The sequence below is a fragment of the Onychomys torridus genome, chromosome 21 (assembly GCF_903995425.1).
Source record: "Onychomys torridus chromosome 21, mOncTor1.1, whole genome shotgun sequence".
Classification (NCBI taxonomy): Eukaryota; Metazoa; Chordata; class Mammalia; order Rodentia; family Cricetidae; genus Onychomys; species Onychomys torridus.
The window spans coordinates 48,268,604-48,295,182 of record NC_050463.1 but is presented as its reverse complement, the minus strand read 5'-3'; the positions used below and the strand labels follow the sequence as shown (position 1 = coordinate 48,295,182).

The window sequence follows — 26,579 nt, the reverse complement described above, 5'->3', positions numbered from 1 at the left end:
GCACATCTTCAGTCACTTTATTAGATAAGCCGAAAACTGATTAGTCAGCAATGCCTGCCATGCAGAGGCTGAAAGCAGCTACAGACAGGAACCCAAGACACAGAAGGAGCGTAGATCACTCGACAGCCCAGCATGGCGCAGCTGATGACCATCTACCAGTCTATGAAAGGAAGCGAGATTTCACCAGGAGTTTCTGTACCTGTCTTTGTTTGTTAAACCCAGAGTCACACGGCTTTAAGGAAGGAATAAAACAGAGTGAAGGCCATGAATGTGAAGAAATCATCAAAGCACATGTATCACACACAAACAGAGCCCTTGCCATGCCTCTTATTCCCCTCAACTCTGAACAAACTTTGGTATCAGCAGCACTGAGCAAAAAACATATATTAAAAAAAAGTTTTATTTCATTAGTAGATACTTAGAAAATTTTAAATTGCACTCTTAAAACTTATTTTTTCAAATAAAAGAATAAATCATGCATCACATATTCAACATGAAAACTAGGTAAACCACATTTTTCCATGGAAAGCCAATATTCTTCCAATATATAAATTTAAAATTGTCAAAACATTTGTAAGGCTTAATTATGCAGACTACCTTGAAGGACAGCTATTATACAGAAATATACCACTAAATATAAGTATTGCTTCAATGATTATGTTGGTCCCGACAGAAGCCTCAACTGCTTGTTCAAAAGAAATGTCTTGAAACTTACAGCTCCAAGCGGCCGTGCTGTCTTGGTGAGCACGAGGAGGCTCTGCCGGCCCTGCCTCAGACATCTGTCTCTGAACACAGTCAGTATCTGGAGTCCACGGGGGAACCCTTTTACTTTTTATCATCAGACTTACTACAAGCAAGCTTTGAGAAGGTGACTATGTATCCACCTCCCCAAAGGGATGTGCACAGGGATCAGACAAGCGCAGTGAAATGAGGGTTTACTGTAAGATGACCCCAAACAAGAGGCCAAAACTGCTCATTAGCTGGAAATGCAACTTGGCTCTTCTTCCTCCTGTGTTATTATGATCACTACATAACTTACTCTTCACACGACTGGAGAAATAACTCTGTCAAAGATGACAGATAGGGCTTAACACGACAGTTGAAGGAGACTCTTTAAATAAAAAGAAGAAAATAAATAAGTACTAACATGTTTGTCTGCTTTTTAACTTTAAGAAATATTTTAACTTTTATCTATTTTCGTGTGTATGAGTATCATATGCATGCAGTGCCCATGGAGGCTAGAAGAGGGTGGTGAGTCCCCCGAGATTGGAGTGGTGCCAGCTGGCCCTCAATCTGGGTCCTCCAGAGCAGCAGTCAGTGCTCGGTACCACTGACTCATCCCTTCAGCCCCACTTTTTAACTTAATAACTACACCTGGGACTTCAACATTACTACAGTATCATCCACAAAATATTTCACTCCATTTATCTGAAATTCAGAGAAAAAAATTAACACACACAGTCTCTAGGGTGGTGGGCACCTGTGGCACACACAGTCTCTGAGGGTGGTGGGCACCTGTGGCACACACAGTCTCTGAGGGTGGTGGGCACCTGTGGCACACACAGTCTCTGAGAATGATGGGCACCTGTGGCACACACAGTCTCTGAGGGTGGTGGGCACCTGTGGCACGCACAGTCTCTGAGAATGACGGGCACCTGTGGCACACACAGTCTAAAGAACACCTACAGTGCCCAACTCCTTACCGACATCTGCAGCTTTCTCATCCAGCTCTTCTCCTGGGCAAACAAGAGACAGCTTGGTTTGGACACAGTTGCCTTGAACACAATTTGCAAGCTCTACAGTGGTGGTGGAAATAAAGTCCCTACAGGAATCGTCCTTTGCACACTACATCATGAGCTGGAGCCTATGTAGCAAAAGCTCTGACATTCATTTGTAGTGTCGTTATTAAATCAACAGCTGTCTTCAATCTCCAAATATAACAGGAAGACGACACTGGAAATTGTGAAATTATTTTAATGTTGCCTATGCAATTCTGAAATTTCTTGCAATTAAACTTGATACTAAATCTGTCATGTCTTTTCAACAATGTATAGAAGTGATCTCTCAGAGACCAAAAAAGGTAAACAGTGGTGATCCCTTGGTGGCCTGGGAACCCATGGCTGTGAGGGCAGGATGCCGTTCATTTTGTCTCCTGCTCTATCCCACCAGATAGGGCCTTCACATGCTCAGTAAGTATATGATGGGACAATGAACTCACACTCAGTATCAGTCAGCAGTATATAATGCTAATACAGTAAGAGGGGGAGGGGAGGGGTGGAGGATGAGGAAGAAGAAATGCCATGGTATTCCTTCTTTTGGGGGAAAAATGTCTGCCAATGACATGTAGTTCTCACCAGGCACAGCAAACTGGAAGCTGCTCTCTAGAGCAGGTCTGGATCATTAACAGAATGTTACCCAGGAGACGTAGCCCAAGATAGGCCCTCCCTAAGAAGCCCTTCCTTCCAGGAAGGCAAGAGAAGCCTCACCATGCCACTGCAGTTGGCTCCTGAGCAATGTGAAGTTAGTGGATCAACCCCGTAAAGAGTCACCGATCTGGGTAGAGCTTTTGGCTCCCTAAAACTCTTGCTTCTGAACATATGCCTCCCTGTGAGCAGTCGGCCAGCCCTTATTGTGCATGTTACAAGCATTACCCAGAAGGTATCCTAATACACTGGTGTGCAGTTTCCTGGAGAGACGAACGCCCACACTCCCACAGTATTTCAAGCTGACTCTTCCAACTCTCGGGCTTCTCATGGCAGCAGCAGGAGAGGACTACAGCAGTCAGTTAGGACCCACAATGCACCTCAAATGCATGCCCTTCTCTCACCATGAGTGTGCCATGCACTGTCTTTGTGTTCATAAACTTGGACATGTTTTAATTGTTTAGAATAGATGTATAGATACTATAGTACTAAATACTTTTATTGCACATTTTATGCATTAATGACAAACACAATCTTTCCTTACTTTTCAGTATGTCTAGCCTATGTGGTTTGTAAGGGTGTTTTGTAAATTATGTAAATCTTCTTCCTCAAAGCAACTCACATCTACATGGAGCCATGCAGTGCAAATCTGTGTTGAGGCCAACAGATACCTTGGTGAGAACTCCACTCAAAGAAGGTAAAGGCACCAAGTGAAATTTTCCCAGAAAACTTCAAATTCCCAAACATAGTCATGTACCACACAACACTTCTGTCAACTTGAGACTGTACATTAATGGTGGTCCATAATAACACTCCATCTAGTGATGGTGCAGCTGCCTTAGTCTGTGTGAGTGCACTCCATGTTCACAGGACTACCCAAAGTGTGATTCCCAGGTCACTCTCCTGACCTTAAGAGACACAGGATCACATTCTCAACCTCAAAACTCCTCTAAATGATGCCTCTTGCACACAAGAAACATCAGTGAATAGAACACCGGGGCTAATCTACACCAGCTGCTGATGTGTACACTGCTGTCCACAAACAGCCAACAATCAGCTAACTTGAAGCAGTTTGAGTTCTGAGTCTTTATGGCTCTGGGGTATTCTTAGTAAATAATAATGTACTTAAATATGCTAGTATTTAGTAATACCCAAATCAGACCAAAGAAACTGGTCTGCCTTCTCAAGACTGTCCAGCACAGAATTGGGGTAGCTTGTAAAAGGCAAGGAATGCATCACAAGACCCCTTTGACCAAAAAGCCCTGTTCATCTCAATGGGAACAGGCAAGGCAGGAAGCAGGGGCTAGGTGCATTCTGGCTCCTTGTGTACCTGGTGTGAGCCCTACACACTTCACCTGGGCCATGGAGGACGAACCAGACCCCAAGACACCAGCTGTGCCTAGAGGAGCCTCAGGAGGAAAGGGGGGCCCGGAATAGGCCCAGGGGCTGCTCTCCCTGCTTTTAAGAAATGAGGTATAAATTAGAGCTTCAATTACGAAAAAAGATTTCTCTGCCTTCGATGAGGACACACCCGTTCTTTCCAGCTCTGATTCTCTGGAAGTGCCTCTCGGGTCTAACATCACCTTCACTTTGACAAGGTCCGGCATGCATTATTTTCTCAGCCGTAAAGTTACAGGGGCCAAAACTACCACAGGGGTATATTTCTAGCCCCTATTTTGTGAAACACTCAAATATTGATCTATAATTTACCTGCTAACTTTTAACTGGACTTTGTAGACTATAATCTGTAATGTTAATATGAGAAAACTTACTATTTTCACAAATACTTGGTTTATCAGAAATTTCCTCAGGTAAAAACAGACGAACTCACCTATATTTTGCAAAGTTGGGTAACTTTTTGGCCTCATTTTTCCTCTATGTTGTCCTGTGTCCATAATAATATCACAATTTGTTCTGGAAGGTTTGTGTAGCTCCTGGCTTATCTGTAAGTGGCCTTCCTCATCAAGTCTATGAAGGGGACGCTGGTCACACAGACATGACCAATAACCAGTGTGTTGTCCCAGACAGGACTGGGAAGGCTTGAGCAAAGAGGGTCACTTACTCTCCCATGGGCTGCTGATCCAGCTAGCACCCACGAACCTAATGTGTTCACCGTGTGGTGGTATGAATGTTAACGGCTCCCAATGGCTCATATATGTGAATGCCTGGTCCCCAGGGAGTGGCACTATTAGGAGGAGTGGCCTTGTGGGCAGAAGTATGTCACTGAGGGTAGGCTCTGAGGTTTCAAATGCTCAGTCCAGGCCCAGTGTCTCTCTGTCTCTCTGTCCCTCCCTCCCTCCCTCCTTCCCTCTCTCTCTCTCTCTCTCCCCTCTGCCCCCCTTCTCTCCCTGCTGCCTGCAGAGCCAGATGTAGCACTCTTGGCTCCTTCTCCAGCACCATGTCTGCTTACACACAGCCACGCTTCCCACCACGATGATAATGGACCAACTCTCTGAATATGTGAGCCACCCCAACTAAACGTCACAGAAACAGAGCACTGACTACGTCAGGCAGGTTCTTCAGTTTCCACCACCACTTTCGAGGCTCTGAACGAGTGCTGACTTGCTTCTCCTGGTCTTCTATAAGACACATTTTACAAACTGTTATGCTGTTCATTTCTTAGACGCACTGTGTGGTGAGCAACTATTAGCCACTCTACCAACTACAAACTACCGTTTAGTACTGAGGGTACAGGAAGCGTGTTATCTTACTGACATGAGCACGGTCTCCGTGAGCTGCCTTCATGTCTTGTTACTGAGTTTCTAAACATGGCTCAGGAACTGCATTATTCCCCTTCCTCAGAAAAACTCATTCCAAACCTTGTCTAATGCACTCCTTTCTGGACCCAGAAAAGAAATCGATTATTGGTCCTTTGAATCGCAAGTGTTTGCCTACACTTATGCACCAGGGAGAGCTGCTTTTTCAGCATTTCTGTCTCTAAAGCGATGGAATCCCTCACAGTATCTGATCTCCATCAGAACTCCACTGAGGAATTACACACATGAATCCCTGTAGCAAAGGCTCCGTGACTTATTAAAGGTCACTTTGCATACAGTGCGTGATGCTCCATGGGTCATGGCATCCCTAAGCACCCAAAGGAACTGCTGTGACTCACTCAGTATGTCTATCATTGGTGGATAACTGAAGTCACTCAAACACTTCAGCTAATAGTTAATGACTTAAGAATCATCAACTTCTCAATAAAAACAACAAAATGGTTCCCTTTTTATCTCTTAATAGGATTAACTCAAAGAAAATGAAGGTTTAAAAATATATTACCTACTCAAATGCATGTTTTAACTTACACATTCTTGATAAGCTTGGGATGCACTATTTATTTCAGCCTGCAACTCTTCACTGCTGACAACATTTTAGAACAGTTTTAGATTAGCGGGACCATGTTTGCCTGAGAGAACAGATTCTGAACATAAAACATGAGCTGGACTCTCCTCCAACTGCATACTGACTGACTAAAGTGGGATGTGATGGTTGCTCATCACAGGCTTTTCTTTTCTTTCTTTCTTTTTTTTTTTTTTTTTTTTTTTGTTTGTTTGTTTGTTTTTTGAGACAGGTTTTCTCTGTGTAATTTTGGTGCCTGTCCTGGATCTCACTCTGTAGACCAGGCTCTGTAGACCTCGAACTAACAGAGATCTGCCTGTCTCAGCCTCCTGAGTGCTGGGATTAAAGGTGTGTGCCACCACTGCCCAGCAGGCATGTCTTTTTAAGTATAAGGTCTGGAATAGTTATTATTTTAGTTTTCCTTCATAGTTTGTTGGTTCTAATTTTTAAAGAAATCAGTATCTTAATGTATTAAGGGGTAAAGGGTTTAAACAACTTCCTTTGTGCTGAACTGGGTCTAGATTTGTCTGGAAATTTTATTTTGTGAATAAGTAAAGGAAGAAATGATATTGCATGAAGACTTCACCAGTGGAGACACCTAGAAGCAAGAGTGAGTTACCAGAGATGCGCTGGTCTACACCACCTAGGTCATACCTTTCTCTGGCGTCAGAGGTAATTTGGGATACTTTCAACGCTACCCTACATGAATCCTACTAAGCACAGGCCTTATAAAAACAGCTAAAGAGGACAACAGCTCTCAGCACTGAGGAAAAATCCACCACTGGATAGTTGTGATGACTCCTGAAAACAGCCCTCCCTTACTGGAGAGTACACACCCCTCCATAGCACTGAGAAGGGGAAATGCAGGAGGAACATTAGCTGTGGAATGGACAGACTCGTGAGCTGTAATGATTAGTACTCAGCTACTCTACACTGCCAGTCACACCATCAGTGGGTTAGTGCAGGGCTGCCAATCGCGTTAAGATGGTCATTACTGCTCAGAAGCCACGAGACACTGGTGTTCCACACCACGAGACTACTCCATTACCCTCGAGGAGTCTGTGGGTGAAGGAAGCCCCTCAGCAGCATCCTCCTTGATAACTTCCTAGCAACATAAACAGGAAAGTGGGTGAACAGGGCAGGATGAGCCACACAGAGATGAAGGAACATGATGCTAAAATAATAACACAGATAACACCAAACATTATGGTGACTGGAATTCCCCTCCACCACTTCAAAAAATAACAAAAATTAAATTAACAGGGAATTTGTTTTTTATAGTTACTTAAAGTTTATCATTAGGAACCCCTAATATATTTGGCACAGATGTATTTTGTTTTGGATCAATTATATTCAATAATATGTTTAGTCTTATTCTGTCCAATCCCTGCCACAGACTGAAATACTTTTCTCTTACTGCATCCTCTTCCTGCTAAACCATAATGCTAATGTATATACACACAGAGATACCATATAGATGTCCTTTAAAAAGATACTAGAAATTAGCAGATACAAAAGATCTAGTTTTTAAGGTTTTGACAGCAAACAGTCCATTACAAGCCAGAGATCTCTGGTTGTAAAAACTCAACATTTAGTCACTGAGATGGCTAGTCATTTATCTTTACCAGAAATGAAAATATACAATTTATATTCGTAATATCCTGATTCTGAAAAATCAGAATAAGTTGTACTCATTTACTCCAGAAAGAAAAACAAAATACAGCTTTTACTGCTATTCATGGTTTTTTTTATGAGATTAATATTTTAGTTACCCTTTTATATACTTACTAGGCCATTGTTCTGATCTCTGGGCAAATTCGTTTTTACTGATGAACGTGAGATGAGATGTTGGGAACCGCCAGGGTAATACCTTGGCGTGTAAAGGTATGGGGCAAAGAATGGCTATGGAAAAACATGTAACAAAAAAGGGCATGAACATTACAGAAATCAAAGCGTAATGAGATTTATCAGGTGAAACCAATCAACACAACTCCAAAATTCAAAAGCAAATGACAAAACAGAAGCCTCCTTCACACTCTGTGAAACCCAAACCAGAGTTAAGACAATGATGCACACTCTTGTTCATCTGATATGTGCTGCACCTTGAGGGTGGACACAAACGTTTTCTTGATATTTAACATCCTAGCAAGTTTGCTATGGTTTGTACGTATTAACTTACACATTTTTCTTTAAAGCAGACTAAAATGTTACTAGAATACTCTGTCTTACAAACAAAATTCAGTTATATAAGACCCAAAGGCCCTGGTCACGTGGGAACAACCAGCAGTGCTCCCCAGGACAGCCCTGGAGCTCAGCTGGGTCTCCGCACACGGGAGTGCACTCTGGACTACAAGATGAGGAGCCTGCTGCCTACCCAACTCAGGTGCTGCATTTCCTCACAGCCAGTCTCACTGAGCAGTCTCCATGACACAGGGAGGACAGCTGCCTCTCTCTTTACTCTTGCTAGTTCAAGAGAATGGCTGTCTTTAACGGTATGACTCACACTCCCTAAATAATAATAGAAACTCTAGACCCCCGAACATGAGAAACGTTAGTGTCTTAAAAATAATTAAATACTTTAAAAGCATATTGCATTATTGCTCTTAAAAACAAATGAATGTAAAATGATAATTCTTTTTTTCAAATAAACTTATTTTCACACCTTGACTTAGTATTGATTGAGCCATCTTACGTAAAATGACAGCAGATTTTGAGACTGGAGACTGCAGATCTGTATTCTGTACCGCCTACCACGCAATTAATTTTACAGAGAAGAAGCATGGCATAAATGCTATTAACTGCATTGGCTCCTCCTGTGTTACTTTGTCCACACAGAAGAATGGAATCACATTTCTAAGGCTCTACAAACAGCAAACCTAATTACCAATATGGCCATTTTAAAAAATTTAATTTAGTTTAAATTCTGCAATTCCTTCTTTGCCACATTTATCCCAAACTCTTTCTTCCTAGCTCTTGTGGAATAAAGCCATACCCTCCTCTGCTGTCTTCTCTGAATATTAGCCCCTGCATTTTAGACCCACCAGGGAGAAAAGAAGGATTAATACTTCCAATGGAGTTTAAGAGTATGAGTCTACAAAACATAGTGGTTCATGATTCGTTCCCCTCAGGAAATCATTACCGTCATTACATGATTCGGGTTGTTAAGGTGAGAACAGGCACCTTCGGTCCACTACACCCAAAAAGGTTTGGGTGCCCCTGGTAACTGTGCTTTCAATTTTAGTTGGGAAACTGTGTATTAAGCAAAGATTACATAGGACTGAAGGCACTTGAAGTGAAATTATGAAAACGGCTTACGGTAGTATTAACTGGCCATGATGTTTGCTCCTTAAGCAGTGTGCTCCCATTATCATCTCACATATGTCTAAGAACTAGGAATGATAAGAGCTAGGAATGACTCTGTTTCATTTATCACTGTTATAAATTGCTACACAAAATATACCAAAGGAACCTTTGTTTATAAACAAATTACAAACAGATCCCTTTAAAATCCAGGGTGGCCATTGCTGAACTCATAATATTTACTTTCTTATCAAGAAAATAAATAAAAGCCAATATGTCTTATATTCAGACACTTTAAAAGTCTAGAACATTCTAAAATCCAAGACTTTGTTTTTAAAAGAATCAGACAACTGTACATTTAAGCCTTACATTTTCCTGTTTTAAATCCAAATGACGGTTCCAAACCTGTACCAGAGCCCACGGGCAGAAAGAGCCCGGTGCCTGCAGAACCACCCGAAAGCAAAGGTGCCGTCACGTACCCTGTTGTAGAAGGGGTGCTGGGGGCCCGACAGGCCGCTGTAATAGCTGCTATGGGGTTGAGGGGACACAACCCCGCTTGGGAACGGCCCGTTGAAGGACGCTGAGGAGGAGCAGACAGATGCAGGCTGACTGTACCCAGAAGGTGGCCGAGGAGGGACTTCATGCAGCGGGGGCGGGGGATATGCAAGGCCTCCTATGTTGATCTGTTCTCTTGCAGCTCGAACGTCTGCAAATTCCATCATAACCCAAAAGGCAAAAGAGAAGAGGGCACTAGTGATGAGTCCTGCCGCCAGCTACTGAACACCAGCATGCTTTCATCATTGCTAGTGACTTCGGGTGGGTTCACAGGAGTTGATGGGAAGGCTTTAACAGTCTACAGACTTTATGTGAAGAAAAAAAAAGACCAACTGCTATAAATCAAAGGGTTTTTTCTCTTTCTGTTTTGTTTGTCTTCACTATTTGAAAAGTTACCACACTTGGACTCTCTCTTCAGCTAGCAAACGCTACAATTTTTTTGAGTCTTTAAAAATTAATTTGTGATATGCTAACAAAAGACTCAAATTTGTCTAATACATACAATGTGAGCTAAACTGTGGGTCTACATCGACCTCTCAAGACAGCACTCAGCCACAAAAGCATCAGCCTTAGAGTGCGCACTGAGAAAAAGAACTTGGGGAAGTTTTTTCTTTTGTCATATAATAACTGCACATTTATGGTACAATATGCTTCCTTGATAGGTGTAGATACTGCATCGTGCTCAGGCTGAGGAAATGAACCTGCTCATCACCCCAAACTTTCATCATTTCTCTGTGAGGATGCCCCTTCTGGGTACACAGGTAACTGTGTCACCTTCCTGGGTAAGGAGAGCCCCAACCAACTGTACCTCTGCACCCACTAGCTAGCTAGCCTCTTCTCCTCATCCCTGTCCTCCCTCATCCCAGGCACCAGGAAGTCCCGCTCTGCTCTCTCTTAGATCCCACACATGGATGAGGAGGACATGGCGTGTGTCTGTGAATCTATTCCACTCCACAGGACTAATGGAAGGTGATCCCTCAGTAACTTCCAGAAAGCTCAATCACGGTCTGTTGAATGGCATCACATGAAACTCTTGTGTTCCGATACAGCTGTGTGTGCTCCAGCGCACAGCAGTCTTTCTAAAGGCAGAATGCAAACCAGATCTGGCAATATGAACTCTAAGCCCGGAATGCAAACTGGATCTGCAGAATGGGCTCTAAAGCAAAAGTTTAGGGCCAGTTTGGGCAATTTAGTGAGCTCCCGCCTCAAAAAAAAAAAAAAAAAAAAAAGTAAAAAGGGGGGTAGGGGCATACTCAGTGACAGAGTGCTCACCTAGTGTGCGCAAGGCCCTGGACCCCCCAGCATCGCCATAAAACAAATAACCCTTAATATTTGTAAGTCCCAGTTTACATAAATTAGGTTAAAAACCTCAAGTGAAGGTAAAGGTTTTCTGTTTTCTGCTCTACACAGAGGTCCCTATTAATTACAGAAGATGGACGATGGGTCGGTTACCATGTGTAGCATCTGAAGGGAAAGTCCTGACTGTACGGAAAAAGGATGGGGGAGCTCAGCATCCCGAAGAGAGAATTTGGGGCGGCAAAGAAGAGAGCACAGCAGCTGACATCTTGGCACCCCAGGCTGTCGACACCCTTACTCCTTACGCTCACCAATTCCTCTGTGGAATGCTTGTTTCAAATTCCTTATTTTTTTCATGAAGCAAGATAAAATTAGACAGCTAAGTGAGAACAGGCAATCTGCCAGGCCTGGGGCACATCCTGCAGTCCCGGCACTTCAGAGGCCTGGGCAGAAGGACGGCAATGACTCAGTCCAACCGGGGCCACAGTGAGACCTCACCTCAAAAACAACGGCAAAACCAACTAACAAAAAAGGAGAGAGAGAAGAAAATAAACATGGAACGTTTTGAAGATTTTAGAGAAAAACAGACTGCACCTCAATACCCACCTGCAATGATCTCCCGGAGTTTGGGATCCAGGTTTACGGTGCAAGGCAAGAAGGTCTTTACATCTCGAGCCACAAGTACTGGGGTTCTTGAAGACAGAAACACTTCGAAATTCCGTATATCTCCATCAATTTCAAGCAGTGGCTCAACATCTTTAGTTGTTGGAATATTCTTTGATATTCTTCAAAAGGAAAGAAATGAAAAGTCAGAGTCAAACTCCGCATTCTTGAAATTTGTTGCTTCTCTCCACAAGGAGCATATTACACACCTTGTTCTCAATTGAAAAATATCTCTAAGAAACCTAAAAGAGGAAAAATAATAATTCCAAAATGACTAAGGTCAGAACTTCAGTGATGTGGCCAAGAGCAGGGTATGGACAGAGAGACCAGGAGAGAAAGGACCAGGGACACCAGGGACACCAGGGACACCAGGGACACCAGGCAGCTGCTCCCTCTCACACGCAGAGATGGGCTACAAACGCACAGGTGGGAACTGGGGCCTCAGAAAGACTAACATATGCCCGCATCACACGGCGAGGGAGAGGCTGGCCCTGAGACTTGGGCTCTTCAAGGGGACACCATGGCTCTTTTTTCAGGGGGAAAGAAAAAAAACTTTTTAAAATAAATCACATAAACTAGAAAAGTGTTAGTACAGGTTTTTTTCTTCTCTGTAAAAGATTATTTTTTATTGTGAATATATGCTTACTGTATAGATAGCGTATGCACAGATATGACTGTATATATAGATATGATAAAATACAGTAATTGCTAATATAATGTACTCTTATTTATGTGTATTTTTCATAGCTGAGTTCAAACAATAAACAATTGTAGATCAAGCAGAAATTCTCAAATGTAAAAATAACTGAATTTTAGTCATTAAAAACACTTAGATTCTGTCGCAATGATAAGAAATTGTCTTGAAAGAAGGGAAATGGGCAAGTGTTCAAATTCTGCATGGCACTACCCCCAGCTACATAGTACGCAGTGGACAGACCCGGAGTGCGGAAGAGCAGGCAGCAGAGACAGGAGTGGGAACTGTACCGGAGCTCCTCAAAGGTGGGACAAGGAGACTGGAAGTGACGGCAGCGTGCACTAACTGATGCGCCGGTACAGAGGTGGAGGAAGGGCCTACCATAGAGCACGCGTTAGCAATAGAAGGAGGAGAAACTCTGCCGACATGCACGGACAAATCTCACAATAAATTCAGATCCCAGTCCCTGTGAAGCTGGGGGGCGGGGGGCGACAAAGGATTGCAAAGAGCCAAGAAGAAACCTGCCTAGGCGATGGGCGTGCTCACCTTTCTGACTGTGACGGCAATTTCATGATACATGCAAATACCAAATGTGAAACTGGACAGCTTCAGCACAGTAGTTTACTTCTGCTAACTACGTCTCCCGAAGCTAAGCCCTGGTGTTCGCTCTCTTCAAAGCACTTGCCAATTACTCAAGAGCATGTGCTCTTGGGTTGCACTAGGCTCCATTTTAGGGGAAAGAACGTTTTCCTGATCTTCCCAAGTGAGATGGACCCCTACTCTAAGATTAGCAACAGCTGCATCTTTTCTTTGGGATCAGCACTTTGGTGCCGAGCCCCAGGACTTGGCTGGTGGCCAGCTATTAAAGTCATCCGAGGGAACGTCCAGAGAGCAAAACTAGCAAACGAGGAAAGAACGGGCGCTGGAGAACAAGACAAGCAACCTCACCTTGTGCATTTCACAGTCTCGCCACAGACCCGCACACGGACAAACAGGAAGCTCTCTGAAGTGAGATTACTTTTAATACAGTAGAACAGTACTCAAGCTGACTATTAAATACATTTCAAGTGTAATGAAAACCTGGAAAACGATGACACGGTATCATTTGCAAAGGCAGAAAACTATCAGGAATGAAACAGTTAAAAAGGCAGTTCAATTATTTCAGGAGTTTTACACACAAAAAGGAAGGGAGGCCAGGGAGACTGAGATAGAAACACACAGCTGACAAGTCACATGAAACAAATGAACCGAATCCTAATGCCAACGTCGCTTTCAGCCTGAATGCGAACAGTGTTCTCGGCGTGGTGAACAATGCTGCTGTTCACAAGCCAAACTACTGCTGCTTCCCAGATTGAAGTCTCTAGTCTAACCTTTTGAGCTCGATGCATTAAGCCCTTCTGTTAAAAGAGACGTTTATGTAAATGATAATCTTTTGGCAGTGGGCCATCAAAATCATATGGGCCTTTATTTTTCAGATATTTTTTCCAAAGGTTAGCATTTAAAGAATTTAAATAACTTCACTTTTCAATTAAAAGTGAATTTAAATTTTCAGCACTATGAATCATGTGAACCAAAGTTGCCAGCAGTTAAATGGCCCACAGAGAGCATTTTTACCATCTCAGGCAGCAGCAAGTTCCCAGGAAGTTAAAATGTAGTTTCTTTTGATTCCACTAATGGAACAGCACTCTTGAATGCCAACATGCATGTAAGTTAAAGCATTCTGATTATAAACGACGATGCTTTATAGAAGGTACATACTAATTATTGGCAGAAATTACATAAGCCTTTTATGTCACTTTCGTTCAAAGTAAGGACCAAAAGTACACAGAAAATTTTCTATCTTAAAGTATAAGCAGATCCATACTGTATAACTTATGAAGAAGATTTTATCATACTTTTCTGAAGCTAATCATCTAATGACATAATTATTTAATAAGGGATTATAAATTAAGATTTATTCCCAATTCTCACTCAGCGATCCCCAGGCCCACAGTTTATGCAAGCCAGGCAAACCAACTGTCTTCATAAACTCTCGCCTGCCTTGGAACTGTATCACACTTGAGACAAATCTAACTTCCAGAAGACTGTCACATTAATACACAGACACAAATGGCTAGTCAGTGTTGGGGTGTAGTTTAGTGGAAGGGTGCTTGCTTAGCACACACATGGCCCCACGCTTAATCACTAGCAATGAAGGGAAAAGTAATAGACCTACCCAACTGTAGTGCCAGAGTCAGAAACCAAAGATACCATACAACTCATTCTTTATTTCTCTAATTTTAATATAGGTGTGTGTGCCTGGATGTGGATATAGGAAACTCATGGAGGCCAGAAGCACTGGATTCCCTGGAACTAGAGTTACAGAAGTTTGTGATCTGCCTGCTATATGGGTGCTGGGAACCACACTTCAGTCCTCAGCAAGTGCTCTTAACTGCTGAGCCATCTCTCTGGTTCCACAAAACTCCTTTTATGACCACTATTTTCTGTAGGAAGACAACCAAAACTCTACTCGCCCCTCCTGTCCTCACCCACTTATTTCTCAGCCAGTCCTGTCTTCATCACAATTCTCCTGCTTAGTGAGGGCTCTGGAAGGACAGCTCGTGTTCCTCTGATGACAGACCCACATGTTCATGTCACGTGTGGATCTGTCAGTGGAAATATCCTCCTAAACATCTTACTCCCCTCCTGGCTGTCATTTCCATCAAAGTTGAGAGCAAGTTTGGATTTAATCACCAGTGTATCTCTAGTGCCTAGCATAGAATACTGTTAGCACAGTTACTCTAGAAATATTTGTCAAGTAAATAGATAAAAGTCACACACACACACACACACACACACACACACACACACACACCCTCTCTTTCTCTCTCTCTCTCCCCCCCCCCCCCCTCCCTGAAGAATTCTATACTTTCTGAATAAAACAATTTAAATTTTACCCTTTCTCTTGTGTTTGAGAAAGAACAGGTGGAGCACACTGAGTTACTTTTTGTACATGGTGTGAGGTAAGGGCCCAGTTCCACCCTTTTCTGGCATGTGGGAAACCACTGTCCAAGAACCATTTTTGAACAGGCATACTTTGTCTACGAGATAGCTTGGCATTCTCGCCCACACCTCACCAGCCTCAGCCGTCCGGGCTTACTCCCTGTGTGCCCTTTGTACCCTGCTACACTGTTGACACCAGCGCTTTGCGGTGAGCTTTCAAGCTGGAAAGTGTGGGCCTTCGGATTCTGCTATCCTTCAGGACCGTTGTCCTTTCTGCAGACGAGGATGATGGCATTGCAAAGACTTGCCGGGCCTTGTCTAACCTCCCTGTGACACACACTCCCACTTGTTTCCCCTCCCTCCATTTCTCCTCACAGTGTGTGGTTCTCCATGAACACGGCTTTAACTGCCTTGGTTAAAGCAAACACTTAATTCCCTTCAGGTTATCCACAGCATGAGTCCAGAAACACAAATGATCTCTGTGTCCATCTGTGTCCTGAAAACCACTGGATTTAGTTCTAGAAGCTCTCCTGTACATTCTTTGGGATATTTCCTATACAGGATCGCAGTGCATGTAATTAGAGATAGTTTGACCAATTCCCTATGATTTGGGTCCTTCTTTTTTCTTGTCCGGTCACTCTGGCTGGACCGCCATTACAAGGCTGCATCGCAGAGGGAGAGAACAGCTTAGCTTGACCTGTTAGAACAGCAAACTTCAACATCTCTTCATTCCACGCATCTGCAGCTGCCTGACAGTATTTGAGATTCAGCTGCTCACGCTGCAGCACGGTCCACTTGAGGACACGGTGTGGTTCCCAACAGGCTGCTGACCCTGAATTCTTACTTAAACTCACATACCCTTCTTGCCAGTGACTTGGGATGGGCCAACTGCCAGAACCCGCGTCCGCATCCGCGAACGAAGAAGCGGCCGGCCACTCCCACTCTTGCTCCTAACTGAAACTCCCTGGGCAGCTGTGAAGTGCTGTAAAATGACAGTCACGACGGGTGCAGTCAACTGGCCACCGCAGCAAGGGCCTCAGCTTCTTGCCTACAACCAACGTTTCCAAGAAGACATTTTGACAAAATGTGGCCAGGTAAGCAAATGCAGACTATGTCACCTCACTCTGTTCCTAGCCCGCATTACTGAAACTGGTCTTTAGTAATTCATCTCCAAAACAGATGAATAAAACCTCAAAATCAAAAATAAAGATGTCCTCACCAATGAGCAATTATCTCTTTAATAGAACTACTTGAGAAATTTTTCATGCAAATTATATATGTATATTATATCATTACATATGTATAAACATAAGAAAAAAAGGAGGTGGTATTTTTACATTCTCATAATGGATGCATATTCAGTTGGTGCAACAGAAGTGTTTTACTGTTCCAACCAAATACTCTGTTTTTAAAAGTATTTACTTACTTGTTTACGTGTATGAATGTTACGCCTGCAAGTATGTATGTGTATTACATGCAGGCTTGCTGCACAGTTAAGAGTGCATCAGATCTCCTGGAATGGGAATTATGGGTGGCTGTGAACCACCATGCTAGGAACCAGGGTCCTCTGCGAGAGCAGCAAGTGCTCTTCCCCACTGAGCCATCTCCAGCCCCTCAAATACCACTTCTTACCATAAACACTGCAGTCAGTCTAAGTCAACGGGCATGCACCTAGCACTCCCCAATGTGACATGTGACACAGACTTCATTCTTGTCCCCTGGCAAAGGCCAGTGTTACTTCCCTAGTCTTCTGAGTGTGATTCAGGTGAAGGTAGCGTTCCCAAGAGGAGCACCCTCTTCCGTATCCCACCGATGTGAAAGTAACTCCAAAATGTGTTTTCCTCAGCCCTTTCCTCCAGCATGGCAACTCCCCGATCTTGAGATGACAGCTCGACCTCAGCTGCTGTGTCCTGGATGACTGCACGTCCAGCACGGCCCTCCCTCCTAAATCCCAAGTGTGCACCTTCAGTTTTGGAGTTTGTCTGCCTGGGTTTTTGAGGCAGAGTCTCTCCCTGTCACCCCAGCTGACCTGGACCAGGCTGGCCTCAAACTCACAGCGATCCGCCTACCTCTGCCTTCCGAGTGCTGGGATTAAAGGCCTACACCACCATGCCTAGCTGACTTACATGTTTTTAAAATTGAAAAAATAATTTAAAAGAATGCTGCTATGTATTATATCTGTATTAGAACCCAACACAGAGAGAGGTCTGACAAGCCATCCTGACTCTGTTCTGGAGTTTTAAAGAAGACAGTCCAAGAATGGAGCTGTAGGAGAATTCCTAGCACTTGTAAGAAAACTCCAAGAATCAAGACAACAGTCTTGTGACCTTAGTGTCTTCAAAAACATGCAATTATTCTTGGACTGTGCTTTCAAGCTCCTCCCAGATGTAGCAGACAAGAGTGAGTTTACTTCAGATCACTCACTACAAGTGGCTGTTGTTATTTGTTTATATGCCTCTATGGGAAAACATGTTTTTACCATGTGCAGCCTGCCCACCATGTGCAGCTTGCTCTTGTGATTGGACGCTTCACTCACGTGACTCTTCTTAACCTTCAGAATATAAACTGTCTGATGCTCTTAATAAAATTGGCTATTGCAAGAGACTTTGGTCCTCCTCGATATTGGCTCCATTCTCCCAGGCAGGTCCCTTTAACCCCTTTAGAGCGTGAACCGTTTCAGTTGTGTTCAGACTCTGGGACAAACCATCTCTTCTGCCTCATGCACACAAGTATACTCTTTCACTGGTTCTTAACCTCTAAGCCATTTCTTGTTCACAAAGTTACACAAGAACGCGCACTCCTACTACAGCCTATATGTCAGAGCATGAGTATAACAACCAGATGAAAAGCCTTGGCCCGAGTGACAGGATCATGTTAGCGAAGCAGGGCCAAGCTTCAATAATCATACACTACACTATTGGTTAAACATTATAGTGTCATCAAAAGAGAAGTTTAAGATTTGGTACACTTTCATCTATTTACAATGAAGGATTTTCTTGGCACACTATGAAACTAGAGATGCTTAAGTGAACCCAAGTATCTAACCCTTATACATAACTTAAGTATATTCTTCAAAACAGCTCAGCTTTCTAATTAACGTGCTTAAAATATTCAAATATTCTCAAGTATTCAAACACATTGGAATTTAGCTTGAATCCATTAGTCTCTATGAACTGCTTTATTAAGGGTTCTACAAAGGACTCACTTGGCAGATGTGGATGTCAGTGCATCACAGCACAGAACAGGGTGACCAAATGGTCATTTTAATCTAGGAGAATGTGATGGTTCGATAAAGAGGTAGGAGGCAAAGTCATTCACAACAGACGACACCTGAGCACAGCAGCCGACCACTTAAAGTGAAGCCTGATCTCTGGCATCCAAGGTCTACAGTTCAAAATGCTCAGAACAGAGCAAACGACAAGAAAGTTTTCCCTTTCTGATACGCTGATGTCAGGAACAGAGAATGGGGACTCTGAACCCAAAGCTCATCTGTGAATGCCACAGCTTGAAGAAACCTTTTTCATGTGTTATCTTAGAGAGTTAACCTTCAGCAACCTCAACAACATTTACCATTTAATATTATATTGTTTTGTTCCATTTTGTTTTTCGACAGGGTCTATGTAGCCCTGGCTGTCCTGGAACTCACTATGTGGACTAGGCTGGACTTGAACTCACATACACACAACAATTCTGTGAGAAAAAGGTACTACAATACCTAAACTATCACGTCCCATGATGACATAGCATTTATATGCTTGTGGTCATGGTTCTCGGTGCTGATGAATGTTTTCTGATAGGAAGTTGGCTTGCTCATAGAGTGCTTGTTCAGTCCCCAGCAGCCATGTAAAATTCAGGCATGCTGGCACACACTTGTAACCACAGCACTGGAAAGGCAAGCACCAGCAGGTCCCAGGAGCCCACTAGCTAGCCAGCCTACCTTCGTGGTGATTCAGGCAACTGAGAGACCTTATCTCTCAGTAAATGCCAAACAAATATATCTCTTAAAAATACCAAGGTAGACAAGTTCTGAGGATTGGCACCCAAGGTTAACTTGGTCTCCACGTGGCACTCCCACACAGTAAAATGAGTGGAAATCCAACCTTTTGGTACATTGTCGTTCCCGGCCCCCACTTTCCTGCTACGGAAAGGGGAAAGCAGAAAGCGTTTCACTTTGTCTTATGGCCAGGCATGCTAATAAAGTTTCCAGTGAGACAGCCCCATCTTGTGGACTTCCCGAATACTGCAGGATGCTTCCATTAACATAGAACTAAGCCAACACTGTTACTGTATACTGCTTTCGCTTTTCTTGTATAAGAGCCTTAAAAGTTTATTTGATCTGTAAAGGTATATCTTAAGACCTCTAGTAAATAGGGGCCCTTCAATAATTAGAGCTCTTTAAAAATCCATGATGACATAATTTGTCCACATTGCAAAATAAATTGTGAACCTGACATAAATCATTTTTTCATATTCAATGTTTTTCTACGAATCAAAGCATATTTTAGAGAGGCTGACTTTCCTGTTTGTATCCAACAGTCTTGGTCAATATGCTTCAGTTTCATGTGGACATTATTAACACAAGCCTTGGAGCATTTACGATTCTTTCTTAGTTCTCTAAATCCTGACGACATCCTGAGTTTATGCTGAGGAAATCCTTTTGAGATCAACTTTAGTCTATAAAACAAAACAAGACCTGGGGAGGCGGCTCAGCAGTGCAGTGCACATATAGGCCTAGAAGTCTGATGCTCAGCCAGTCCTCTCTTTCTGTCGCTCTCTGTCTGTCTGTCTCTCAGCAAAAGAAAAGCTAGAGGAAAACCTACTTAGAAAAAGCTTACTGCCACTTCATGACCATCAAAGTGCAAAAGCTTCAACAAAGCCTTAAAGAACACAGACAAGCTTCTGGTGCTTCCCACGCCTGACCCACTGCAGCTACCAAACACAATCGGAACTGAGCATTTATGCGGGTTCTGTAATTTTTTAAAGTCTGCATTTTTTAATAGAAAAAATAAATTTCAAGTTCTAGAAAATTTGTATCTGGGTAACATTCCTACTGATATTCAAATGCGTATCACTGAGAAATTAAAATACATCTGAAAACTGTTCCCATCTCAGGCCCACAGCTGTCTGCTGCAGCTACAGAAGACTGTCCACAAATAGTCTGGAGAAACTCCAGATGCAGCTCAGGGATCCTAACTCCTGCTCTCTGCTTCCCATGATTATGCAGAGCACGCACCGCATGGGATGCTGGGCAAAGTGCCCAGGCCACTGTATGGCACCTACAGTGAGTGGCTCAGGCACTGGGGCAGGTAGTGCTTTGTTAGTGTACACCCAGCCCAGGCCTATCTGTAAATGACATGAACGGCCTAATAGAATCCAGATGGTTAGCATAACAAAACAGTCACCTAAGTCCCACATGGCCTTCAGTGACTTGGACTGTTTATTAATTTTTGATGTTCTGTCACACAGTCTTGCTATACAGTCCAGGCTGGCCTTGAATTCAGAGCAATCCTGCCTTCTCCTCCTGAGTGCTGGGATTACAAGCATGTGCCAGCATACCTGGCTACACTGACTCTGAAAGGACACTGGTGATCATCGGTAAGAAGAGATGGTATTGGGAAGACCTGTCTCAGAGTGTCTACAACCCACAGCCTCACCCAAGGCTTACAAACCTAAGAACCTGGAAACATAAACTCAGTTACAGGCTACAGAAATGCTGCTGTGACTTTAGTGTCACCTGCCGAAAGGGAGAAGCCACCAGTCACGGTGGTCTTCACCTTACAGTAGGCCTGCCACAGGGACCCACCTCACAACAATGAAAGAGACACTTTCCCCACATTCAGAACCAACGGCAGCTCGAGGGTCCCATCCTTAGGATCAAGCAAGGCTCTGCTGGCCATCTGACGCAATCCAAGTGCATCATCAGACTCCGCCACTCTTTCAGAAACACCCCAGCCTACTCTGTACCTTCATGTGTGAAAGTGGATCCGGCAACGTGTAAGGAAGTCAATCTGTGGAGTTTACCAATACTAAAGAAAGAGGGAAGCAAACCTTGGTGAGAGAATCCCATGGCGGTGCCTATGAAGGAGCACACCAGTGAGGGACATAAAGAACCTGAAATGGGGGGGTGCTGCTTTATAACAGGCTTCTGTGCTAGCCACACTTACAAGACCAGAAAAGTGAGGTAGGGACAGGGGGGTGAGCCAGAAAAAGCAGATGGGAAGGTGTAAGGAAAAGGAGACACAGAGGGGCTACAGAGCCCTGCTGGCCATGCTTGAACCCCAGTACAAGCCCATTCCCACGGAGAACTCTGGCCAGCTGTTCTCGCTACCCTTAGTGCCCACTGCGTTCCTCAAAGTCAGAGACTTCTTCAAATGTGATTCATTCATTTACTTGCTCATTTGTTTGTATGTGGATAGGTGTTTTGCCTACATTCAGTCTGTACACCACCTGTGGGCCTAGTGCCAAGGAAAGGCCAGAAGAGGGCGCTGGGTCTCCTGGGACTGGGGATATGGATGGTTGTGAGCCTCCTAAAGGGATTCAAACCCGGGTGCTCGGAAGAGCAGCAGGTGCTCTTAACCACTGAGCTGTCTCTCTGGCACCCAAAGTCCTTGTTCTGATTACCCATAAATCACTATTACTCCAAAAGCAGCCCATTAATTCTACTACCTACCGATGCTAGCAGTGCTTGGGAACACAGAGATCCTCTCGCCTACTAGCATCTACTTGGCTGTCTGTGACCTTCCATCTCAGTGAGGACCGTCGCACCCTGACTCACTCACTTCACTCGCCTCCTAACGCCTCTCATCTCACTCTTCCCACCGGACTCCTGTAACCACACAGTTTACACTGGCTCAGGTGCAGCACTCCTTGGGACAGGGATTTCTGCCAGCTCTGCACATGCGTATCCTGCAGCAGTGTCTGTCCACAACAGGACCTCAGGAACTATTTCCCAGCAGGCAGGCAGTTCCCTGTGAGTTCAAGGCCACTTGGTCTATACAGTGTGTTCCAAGCCAGCCAGTGAGATCTTTTCTCAGAAGAAAACAAAACAATAAGGAACAAGTTCCTAAATAACAATGAACTTTAAGGGTTTCTTGTTTTTTCAGTAATTTCTCTAACACCCTTAGACTGGCAACAAATAACAAAACAAATCAGAAGCAAAACACAGTAACAGATAAAAGTCAAGAATGGTCCAATCTGTCTAGTTAATATCTCTGTTTTTTTTTTTTTCTCCAAACAATGACAGTACGTATGTTTTCCAAGTGCATCAAAAATAAGCTTTAAAAATTCTGCCAGGATGGAGAGAGAGCTGAGCAATAAGAACACTGGCTGCTCCTGCAGAGGACCTGAGTTCGATTCCCAGTACCTACAAGGTGGCTCACAACCAACTGTAATTCCAGTTCTAGAATTCTGGCTGCTGAGGGCACTGCATACATGTGTCTATTAAGAATATAAATGAACAATGTGGTAATATTTTGTTTGTGCTTCAACAAATAAAGCTTGCCGGAAAAAAAAAAAAAAAACCAACAGGGGAAAGAAACTGACAAACTTTGCCAATGTAGGTGGGACAATCCTTCATATTTTCTGTTTCATTAAAAAGTACGTCAGATACTCTAGGCCTACAGGCTGAGGATGGAGGTCCCAACATTACAGAAGAACTTTGGGTGACTGTCCAGACAGATCTTACAATGCACTTCCTGATTACTCAGGTAATATATCATTCTGAGGTCTTTGATGGAGTTGAAGACTAGATAGTCATAATTATACTTTTCCTTAGTTATAATAGAAAGTAAATGAGGTACAAAATTTTAGATTCACCATGATAAGACAGATAATTATTTTCTCTAATTTTGCCAAATGCAAATGGAGTAAATAGTGTTACTGTAATTCTTACTAAATAACTGTTTTGTTGTATATAGTTTTACTATATTAAGGTTAAAACCTTCCTTTTAATTAGACAAAAATGGGGAAATGCTGTAGAACAATCCTTTTCTATGCTATGAGTATGTATTTCTCTTTACTGGTTAATAAAAAGCTGAGAGGCTGGTAGCTGAGCAGGAAGTTAGGCAGGAAAAACAAACTGAAAACACTGGGAAGAGGAAGAGCAGAGTCAGGAGTCACCAGCCAGACACAGGAAACAAGATGACAAGGCAGAACTGAGAAAAGGTATCAAGCCACGTGGCTAAACATGGATAAGAATTATGGGTTAATTTATGTGTAAGAGCTAGTTAGTAATAAGTCTGAGCTACCAGCCGAGCATTTATAATTAGTATAAGCCTCTGTGTGTTTATTTGGGACTAAGCATCTGCAGGGCACAGGAAAACTTCTGGCTACAAAACAATGTAAAATCAGAAATTCATAAATAACTGTCAATAGTCTACCTCATCATGAAGTTTGCAGGCTCACTTTTCATATTAAACTTACCACCTATTAATGTTACGTATTTTATCTAAAGTACAGCTTCTGCTGTAGCCACAGAATCTTTATTCCAGTGCAAACCTACTTAGTTTTCTCTCTTATATAGAAAAATTATCAGGTGATTTTTGCAAAGAACTACATCAATCTTTCACAGACAAAGATACTACTAAATATTTAACTTCTGGATTCTGAACAAGTATATGTTGGGAATATCCATGGCATATGCTTATGGAAATAATCATACACATGATAATAATTTAATAAATTTTGAATGATGGCAAAATCAAAATCTCCAAGAAGTCCTACCATATCAAAAATATGGAATCTTAGTAAGACTTAAAGCTATACATAAAAAAAACACCTTAACAGCATGTGTGAAATAATGCTTTGAATAGATATTCCCAGGATCTTCAATTTAAGACAGAAAATAAATGTCAGTATGAAAGTCATATTCTGTACAACAAGGGGGACTTTGCTGCTCAAAGTCATAACTTGAGGATAATCACATGTAGGGGAAAGCTTACATAATTCACCCAAGAGATGACAGGCGGAAACAGGAATGAAGGACACATGGAGGAGACTGGAAAGCTCCAGAGAAACCAGGGGTGATTAGATGCAATCAATTAAGATTCTGGAAGCTTTGGCTAATACCAGAAAGGGATATCTGATGTGATATTTGCTAAAATATGACTAAATAACTTAAGAGATATCAGGCAGATCCAAAAAGATTGTATATTAATGTCTGAGGTTCCTCAGCTGTTTCTAGGGGATGGAAAATGACCATCATTGTTAAACTCCCTCAGAACCTATTCAATTCATTTAAAAAGCCAAGCTCCCTCTTACAGGAAGTCCTCCTGACCCTATCTTCTGGAGAAAGAGATTGCTTGAGTAATGTCAGAACAGAGATTTAAAACACTCTCTCGGTGAGAACTACTTAGATTGATCTTTTCAAAGCTTCTACCGTTGCTTTAAGTGCTAAAATACCAGAAATAAACTCTCACACTAAAATATTTCAATGACTGTCTAAAATGCTGCAATAGAACATAGACAGAAAAATCTTTATCTACAGTTTTTATTTAACTCTCTTTCTTCTTACTAAATGTGTGTTAACAAAAAACCCTCAAATGATCTAGACAAAAGCTCTTAGCTCAACACATAATTGCAAGAAAATTACAATAATTGTACCAATTAAAATAATCTTGAATGAACAGTATGTCATCTTAATGTTCCAATGGTTTATAGAGGGATCTACTTAATTAGCTGAAATTGCTTTCCAGTGTTAGTATCAAATGTCATTTGTTAAAAGTTGAACAATTTAGAAAATAATTTAACAAAGCAATTTTACAAAACACCAAGAACCAACATTTTCTTTTTCAGCTGAATAAAGCAAGCAGATGTGTCATCAGATTGCTATAAAAATAAATGAGGCTTTTTATGGATTAAAAAAATAAATTTTACTACTAGCGTTAAAAATACTATTTTCTGATTGTTTTTACCAAATCAGATTTCTTTAATAAAATAAATGAATATCAATTATATACTGGTGCTTTTTGTCAGCTGTAAATAAAACTTTTTATTATTCAAATGACAAGCATCAAAGAACTCAGCTACGGGTAAGTAGAAACAGACATCTACATTGTTAGAACATGTTCCAACAGATGAGTTTTCAATGCACTGAGCAAACTGTCTTCCTACAGTTCTTCATCATAAATTATTTTACTTAAATTATTTCAAGTAAAAGTGCTCATGAATTTTCAGATTGCTTCCTATACTTTTTCTCTTCGCTGGCTAACTACAAACATTCTCTGTTAAGTATTTATAGGCACATTTACTTCTTAAAAAAGAAAAGCATCTCAGAGTCATCCTAAATCCAGTCCACTCTCAGAAGACAAGACCATCAAGGCCTAAAGTAATAGGTTGGTTTAATCATAAAAGAAAGTTGGCATACCCTCATTTTACTTTAATATGTATTATTCTATATTGATATGATCAAAATAAAATATTCCCCTAGAAAAATTCACTCCAATTTATATTCATTATATGATTACAAAAAACCTACTTCCTCCTCCCCAAATAATTCTTATACAATATTCTGTTTTTCATAAAAGGGTATAATAATTGCTATTGTCTTTAAACTACATGTTAAACATTTGCTATTGTCTATAAGACATATTTCAATTTAAAAATGAAAAAATTTCAGAACTACCTGAGGTTCAGATAGTGGGATCTGTAAGGCAAACTTTAAATTTCAAGCAAAGCACAGGCAATTCTTTCTCTGCTTCTTAGCTGCCCCAAAGAGAGCAGCTCTGTTTGCTCAGGCTCTGCCCATCATGACAGACCTTTAAAGCCATGAACTACATGCATCCTTTCTCTCATAAGCTATAGTCACAGCACTGACAGCCTGACCAACATAGAAAATGAGTACCAGACAAACAGGGTGACTGCTGTGGCATTCCTGAAACATGGTTCCAAATGCCTGGTTGGCAGGAATTATCTGGAGAAGTTGGAGATGTAGGCTAGAGAAGCTCCAGGACGCTCTAATGGAAATTACCGGAGGAGCTCAGGGAACCGGAATATTGATGAGAACAAGGACAGTAGGCACCGTTCATAGGGATGCAGATGCAATAGAACACTGGAACGGCAACAGGACTAGAAGGCCAGGAACACTGCACTCTAGCAAAGATCCTGTCTACATTCAGAGACTTTAGACTTGTGTGTCTGAAGGTTCTGCCTGCATGCATGCATGTGCAGCATGTGTGTGCCTGGTGCTCACATAGGTCAGAAGAGGGTGTTGGGAACCAAGCCCAGGTTCTCTGCAGGAGCTAACCCTCTGGCCCCAAGTCCTGTCTGTTCTGTCCACACCCTAAGACTTCAGGAGAGGCCAAGTTCACAGGGACGGACTAAGTAATCTG

The 26,579-nt window shown here is 42.4% G+C and overlaps 1 protein-coding gene across 13 annotated transcripts in view; it reads right to left on the bottom strand.

The window, feature by feature from the left end:
* Kidins220 (kinase D interacting substrate 220) overlaps positions 1-26,579 on the bottom strand; it is a 90,423-nt gene that overhangs the window by 15,872 nt on the left and 47,972 nt on the right. For 3 of the 13 annotated variants that reach the window (XM_036170764.1, XM_036170751.1, XM_036170752.1), the window contains exons 23-28: positions 11,520-11,698; positions 9,542-9,768; positions 7,551-7,664; positions 6,811-6,867; positions 1,704-1,736; positions 200-232 (exon numbers count right to left, since the gene is read on the bottom strand). In XM_036170764.1, coding sequence (XP_036026657.1) covers positions 200-232; positions 1,704-1,736; positions 6,811-6,867; positions 7,551-7,664; positions 9,542-9,768; positions 11,520-11,698 — 643 coding nt within the window. The remainder of the gene's footprint in view (positions 1-199; positions 233-1,703; positions 1,737-6,810; positions 6,868-7,550; positions 7,665-9,541; positions 9,769-11,519; positions 11,699-26,579) is intronic. The other 10 variants (XM_036170754.1, XM_036170755.1, XM_036170756.1 and 7 more) reach the window with 6 other exon arrangements.